General features: G+C 36.4%; 1 protein-coding gene across 1 annotated transcript in view; it reads left to right on the forward strand.

The window, feature by feature from the left end:
- LOC127638438 (disks large homolog 4-like) overlaps nucleotides 1–5,055 on the forward strand; it is a 111,656-nt gene extending 106,601 nt beyond the window's left edge. Inside the window, exon 3 of the mRNA XM_052119971.1 lies at nucleotides 4,845–5,055. Coding sequence (XP_051975931.1) covers nucleotides 4,845–4,955 — 111 coding nt within the window. The 3' untranslated portion in view covers nucleotides 4,956–5,055. The remainder of the gene's footprint in view (nucleotides 1–4,844) is intronic.
- Nucleotides 5,056–7,781: the final 2,726 nt, after the last annotated feature.

The following is a 7,781-nucleotide window of genomic DNA, read 5'->3' on the forward strand; positions in this document are numbered from 1 at the left end:
ATACATTTTTTATCACTAATAAATCTCTTAACATCTATTAAGCACTTAACAAGCACTTAAAAAAATAATTTTTTTTGTATTTTGTGTATTTAAAATTTTGCAACCAGAATAAAAAAAAATTGACAGTGTTTTCCAGAGATCTGTTTTCGTTATATAATATATAATATAATGTATTTGACAAAAATATATATATATATATACAGTGAGGAAAATAAGTATTTGAACACCCTGCTATTTTGCAAGTTCTCCCACTTGGAAATCATGAAGGGGTCTGAAATTGTCATCGTAGGTGCATGTCCACTGTGAGAGACATAATCTATAAAAAAAAATCCAGAAATCACAATGTATGATTTTTTATCTATTTATTTGTATGATACAGCTGCAAATAAGTATTTGAACACCTGAGAAAATCCATGTTAATATTTGGTACAGTAGCCTTTGTTTGCAATTACAGAGGTCAAACGTTCTGTGTCACACACTGCAGGAGGGATTTTGGCCCACTCCTCCACACAGATCTTCTCTAGATCAGTAAGGTTTCTGGGCTGTCGCTGAGAAACACATAGTTTGAGCTCCCTCCAAAGATTCTCTATTGGGTTTAGGTCTGGAGACTGGCTAGGCCACGCCAGAACCTTGATATGCTTCTTATAGAGCCACTCCTTGGTTATCCTGGCTGTGTGCTTCGGGTCATTGTCATGTTGGAAGACCCAGCCTCGACCCATCTTCAATGCTCTAACTGAGGGAAGGAGGTTGTTCCCCAAAATCTCGCAATACATGGCCCCGGTCATCCTCTCCTTAATACAGTGCAGTCGCCCTGTCCCATGTGCAGAAAAACACCCCCAAAGCATGATGCTACCACCCCCATGCTTCACAGTAGGGATGGTGTTCTTGGGATGGTACTCATCGTTCTTCTTCCTCCAAACACGGTTAGTGGAATTATGACCAAAAAGTTCTATTTTGGTCTCATCTGACCACATGACTTTCTCCCATGACTCCTCTGGATCATCCAAATGGTCATTGGCAAACTTAAGACGGGCCTTGTCATGTGCTGGTTTAAGCAGGGGAACCTTCCGTGCCATGCATGATTTCAAACCATGACGCCTTAGTGTATTACCAACAGTAACCTTGGAAACGGTGGTCCCAGCTCTTTTCAGGTCATTGACCAGCTCCTCCCGTGTAGTTCTGGGCTGATTTCTCACCTTTCTTAGGATCATTGAGACCCCACGAGGTGAGATCTTGCATGGAGCCCCAGTCCAAGGGAGATTGACAGTCATGTTTAGCTTCTTCCATTTTCTAATGATTGCTCCAACAGTGGACCTTTTTTCACCAAGCTGCTTGGCAATTTCCCGTAGCCCTTTCCAGCCTTGTGGAGGTGTACAATTTTGTCTCTAGTGTCTTTGGACAGCTCTTTGGTCTTGGCCATGTTAGCAGTTGGATTCTTACTGATTGTATGGGGTGGACAGGTGTCTTTATGCAGCTAACAACCTCAAACAGGTGCATCTAATTTAGGATAATAAATGGAGTGGAGGTGGACATTTTAAAGGCAGACTAACAGGTCTTTGAGGGTCAGAATTCTAGCTGATAGACAGGTGTTCAAATACTTATTTACAGCTGAATCATACAAATAAATAGTTAAAAAATCATACATTGTGATTTCTGGATTTTTTTTTATAGATTATGTCTCTCACAGTGGACATGCACCTACGATGACAATTTCAGACCCCTTCATGATTTTCAAGTGGGAGAACTTGCAAAATAGCAGGGTGTTCAAATACTTATTTTCCTCACTGTATATATATTTTAACTTTAACTTAAATAATGGAGACTCATGGAGATCATTCCAAAAAGCAGATACAAGATCACAAAATAAAAACATATGATCAAGAGTTTCACTCTTGTTCCCACTAAAGGTACATGAGTTATTTACATCAGAATACTTCTATACAATTTATATTTATGTATACACAATATGTATTAGGTATCAACCATGTTTTCCTCCAATTTCTGTTATTAATGATAGAGTTCCAGAAGAATTTTCCTCATGTGGAAATATAATTTTGTGATTGTAGTAGTTGAAGAATACATTTTTACAGGTTTTACTCAGTAATGAAACTCCTTCACTTTGCCATAACAGACAGTTTTTACATCGGTGCTGTGAGTGTAAATTTCAACTTACGAGTACAAATATTTATTGCACAAGTTCTCAAATCCAAATACTTAAGCTCTCGAGTTTTGCTACTGATTTATCTTCATATAAAGGGGACAATCAGCCTTTGTGGTCAAATATGTTCAAAATATTTTAAGAAATATTCTGGGTTTAATACATATTTGTGGCGTAATATTGATAACTAATCTAAAACTTATTGAGTTTTGTTAAAACGAATGTCTTATTTGAGCTATAACATTGTTTAAATTGTCATTTTTACAGTTGCTTGACAGTTTACAGCTTTACCTATCTATCTATCTGTCTATCTATCTATCTATCTATCTATCTATCTATCTATCTATCTATCTATCTATCTATCTATCTATCTATCTATCTATCTGTCTGTCTGTCTGTCTGTCTGTCTGTCTGTCTGTCTGTCTGTCTGTCTGTCTGTCTGTCTGTCTAATCTGTCTGTCTGTCTATCTATCTATCTAGTCTGTCTGTCTGTCTGTCTGTCATCTATCTATCTATCTATCTATCTATCTATCTGTCTGTCTGTCTGTCTGTCTGTCTGTCATCTATCTGTCTGTCTGTCTGTCTGTCTGTCTATCTATCTTTCTGTCTGTCTGTCTGTCGTCTGTCTGTCTGTCTGTCATCTATCTGTCTGTCTATATATCTATCTGTCTGTCTGTCTGTCTGTCTGTCATCTATCTATCATTCTTTTTTATCTTTCTATCAGTCCATCACACACATACACACACACACACACACACACACACACACACACACACACACACACACACACACACACACACACATATATGTTGATATATATATATATATATATATATATATATATATATATATATATATTACCCTTATGATCTACTTTTACACAGCAGGTTCTGTAAAGATGTGATAGAGTGTGATAAGTAATATTTGTATGTAGTTCTTCAACAATTTAAATTTAAGTTTTTGATGTATTTATACATTTATGAGTAAAGGAGCAGGGTAGGCTAGAAAATAAGAGAGACGTTCCTGAAGGAATCTTTCAATCATCAAATTCTCAGTATGGATTTGGGTCATGGGTTTAGAAAGAGCTCAAGACGGTTAGCAACTGTCCTACAGCTTCAGGGAATATGTAGTGCGAGTGGTCTTATCTTCACAGTTTCCTATTTATTTTTGGAAACCACACCATGTCTTACATGTGATGGATTTGTCATGCTGAGGAGCAATAGCTGAGGTGATATAATGGCTCAAAAGTTGGACTGAACAACATCGCCACCTGCTGTTAATACATAGAACTGCGGATGTAGCTCAGGACCATGGACAGCTCCAGGCTAGAGCATTAGTTTTGTTTTTTCACTCTAAAGGGGCGTTTGTTTATCAGGCAAACACACACAAATGATACAGACTGTGCTCTTGCATTCTTTTGTTTTAATCTTCTGGGCACATGCTCCTCAGTTTCAATTATCAGTTCCTCTCTTCGCTTTTCTACCCTGATCAGTTTTCTTGCTCACACACCCATTAATTTAATCTGTATCCTTTTCGGCCTGTTAAAGCCAATGTAAAAAAATCTGTTCATTTACATAATGTGACATGTTTCTAAGTCAAACAGGATATTCAATAAGTAAAAAAGTAGAGTGAGACTTTATTTTATCATCAGGAATTGAGAAAAGTGGGCATTACATACGAGAATGAAGCTAGGTGTTTGGAGAGGAGGGGCTGAAAAACAAGAGGGCTTGGTGATGCCAGATGACAAGGAAAGTCATTTCAGAGGTGGAGGAAGTTATACAAATTTTACAAAAGATTATTACAAACATAAGATTAGAAATGTGCAATAAAAAAGTAAATAGGTAAATTCATGTTGACTCTTTTTACTGTAAGTGAAAGCCCTAAAATGACCTACTGAAAAAAATGGCTTCAGCTCTTCAGTATTTTTAAACCATTTTATACTTATCTAAGACTTCTGCTACCATTCCTAATCCAATTTACAACCATTACAATAATTAGATACATAAACAGGTCTTCGGTTAGTACCTGCTGGACTTGTTTATCTCCTGTTTGCCCTTAACAGTTATTTTCCATATCTGTTTTCCCTCCCCTGTCCAAAGTCTTTGATGGAATGTAGCAATTATATTATTATTGAGCTTAGAATAGTTTCTGAACACTAATTAGGAATTTCTTTAAACTCTCAGTAAAGTTTGCTCACAGATTTGCAGGAAATATTCTTATATCATAGCAATCTATATGGTAAACATTCACAGCTTATAAAACAAATGCATGGGTATACAAAAGTTTGATCTGACAATGATTAACATTCTTGCACTCGATGAAACAATTCATAATGAAATCTGAATTTTCATTGGGTTTGTTTCAATTTGATGATTTTTTGCATGATTCATAATAATGTTACTCATGAAAATAGGTCACTAATTTGTAAATGAATGCGTCATACATTGGGTTTTGTCACAGCAATAAAAATCAGTTATTCAATTCCTTAATCGATGCATTGATTTTTCATTGTTACATATGAGATGCAATGCATTCATAATGTATTGTGATGCATAAATGCATTGTACACCCCTGTGCGTATAAATCAAAGACTTTGTTTTGATGTTTTCTGTTATCCTATAAGTTTATAATTTGCTACTTTTCCAGCTGTTGAGTTTTCCTTCCTCCTATGCTATTTTTTTCACAGCCAGTGTTGCTGTCCTCTGGTCAAACCCCTATGTACACCTCTGCAGTCTCCACACTGGTAAGAGCACTTTTACTTTGCTGCCCCTGCTGTCCAGGAGGCAGAACTCCATAGGTGGGCTCTTATCACTAACTGGTTGTGTATGCGATCATTTTCATTGTATTTATGGCAATTCATCAATGACTGCCTTATGACATCATTATTAGAATGTGTCATTTTTGTGTCTTCTCCATCGTGTTGACTCAATCCACATCAGGGGTGGGGATCTTAAGGAAATCTGATCGATTCCACTAAACGGTTCTAGTTCTTTAATTGATCAATTAATGATTCATTTAGTTACTTGAAGAATAATTCTTCCATATACCAACAAAAAAGATACTACTTTTTATTGACAAATGTAAATATTTTTTTTGTACTTTAATTTAAATTAATTCCACTGATTTGTAAGTCTCATAAGCCTTCAGTAAAAATAACATAGTAACAGTGCTCGGTTCATTTTGAGTTGGACATGACAAAAGTATTGTTTTGCAGACTAGTCAAGGACCACTCCGACCGATAAAGTGAGAGAATAATTAAGACCAATTTATACTTCTACGGCGAACCTACGCCACAGGCTCCGCATAGTGGAACGGAGTCAGGAACTGCGTTTGTGAACCGATAATCTGTCATTTACATGTGATTTGTGTTAAAGTGAATAAAAGTCATAGTTGTTTAGTACCTCTAGTGTTCACCTCACCAGGAAGCTTCTGCAATACATACAAAGAGCCACACAAAAAACATTTAGCAAAAATTTAGGTATAATAACATGTTTCTGTGAGTCCATTGGCACCATTGGCATCAAAGCACTCTTTGCTTGTTTTTGCATGCAACCAGCGAAGACAGCGCAAAAGAAAGACTAGCCGTCTTATTTATTGTCTTTGTATTATTTTGTAGTGCACAGTCTTTATCTCTCAACATCACATTTAGTTCAGATCGCAAGCTCACATCTCTAAAACATCATTTACGTCAGAGTATTTTGGTATTGTGTTTCTCCTTTGTGACATTGTCCTTAACAGTGACATCCTCATGAAATCATGATTCTGGTTGCCACGGTTCTTCCTTAGCATATGACTTGTTTGATTGTCATTATCTTTGTAATTATCCATTCATTTCCTGTGTTGATGCATCATTTTGTGCTCTCGTTCTGTATTTGTCTCCATTGCATTGATGTCAGGTTGTTTTTACAGTGCTTTCTCAATGGTATTTCTGTCACCTGAAGTCATCATTTTATCTGTACTGTCATATCCACTGCAGCAATATCAGCAAACTCATCGCTTTGCTGCAGAGTATCAACTTTAAACCACACACACACACACACACACACACACACACACACACACACACACACACACACACACACACACACACACACACACACACACACACACACAGCTGTATCCAAACAGGTACACTATATTCTTTCTGAAGTTTTATCTTATTATTTTTGACAGCACATAGCTCGCCCTGAACAATGTTGTTTCCTTCTATTTCTGCTTAGTGTCACTCTGACTTGTGATCTGAGAGCTTCAGTGTTGACTTGGACATTATTGTCAAAACAAGTGTTAAACTGCTGAATGTGCTTATTATTTCAGTATTTATTTTAAAGATTGAAAATGAAGTAGCTTAAGATAACCTGCATGTAGAAGAGAGACAATTTTGTGTGTGAACATGTCTTTCTCTTTAAATTAGGCTTGCTTCTGTTTAATGAATACATGCAAATTATAATGTTAATGTAATGCATTAACACCTCCTGTACAGGACATTGTGTTGTCAGCAGTTTCATGCCTGGAGCTCTACAGCCAAATGCTCTGATGTCAACAGAAAATGATCAGCCAATCACATGAATCCCTCTCTAGCACACAGTTAGAGCTCCTCCCCCTAGAGGGGAGTCTTCAAACTTAAAAGCAGAGGTGGATAGTAACGAATTACAGCTACTCTCGTTACAGTACTTGAGTACATTTCTTTAATTTTTCTAGTATTTTAAGAATAAATAAATAATAGTACTTTGAGTGGATTAAAACGCTTTTTTGAGAAGAAGAAATTGGCAAGTTATAAGTGCTAAATCTGTTTATGAACTAAAACGCGCTGTGCACGGCACAACGGAAGCCCGCAAGACCTGCGCCCCTGAGTCTTCTCTTTTCGGTATTGTAATCCTGCAATAAATTCCATAACCGTTCGACCCTTTTGTTCAAAATAAACTATCCTAGGGGGTAACACTCTCGCTCATGGTGCTCTACTGTATTTCCCCACCCTGTGCTGCTGTTCATCTGTCTGGAAAGCCTCACCCGCTAAAGGCCAAAAGTGCGCAAGGGATGGATGTTATATAAAGAAGGTATGAGAAATCACAAAACTTAATGTAAACAAATGCTACAATTTACTTAATAATAATATCTCAAAATGTTAAATAACCATAATCTTAATTAAGACTTTATTATTACAATTGTAATACAATAATACATATACAGAACAACCACTTTTAGTGTTTATATCTGGATAATTGCTGCAATACGATACATTTCTTCCTCTATGATATTGCATTATTTTAGTTTTGTACAGTATGTTAACATAATTGACTTGGACATACGTGAATGAAAATAAACCTGAAATGGAAATGTGTTTCAATCACAATGCACATTATGTAGTTTAGAGACGATTTAGAGACATTTAGAATGTTACAAATGGCAATTACTATTTAAATAAATATTGTATGCTTAAAATGTTCTGTTTGTCCAAGAATCCTCTAGCAGCAATGCAGGTCTTTGGCATTTAGAAGCTGTTAGTTTTGGACCTGGTAGGAGTCTGTTTCTCAAACTAGAGACTGATTTACTTGTATTTTTGATGTGCATCTGGCTGTCCACTTCCCTCTCTATCCTGCTTAGAGATTCTTTTTTCAAAACATTA

This window comes from Xyrauchen texanus, chromosome 4 (genome assembly GCF_025860055.1).
Source record: "Xyrauchen texanus isolate HMW12.3.18 chromosome 4, RBS_HiC_50CHRs, whole genome shotgun sequence".
NCBI lineage: Eukaryota > Metazoa > Chordata > Actinopteri > Cypriniformes > Catostomidae > Xyrauchen > Xyrauchen texanus.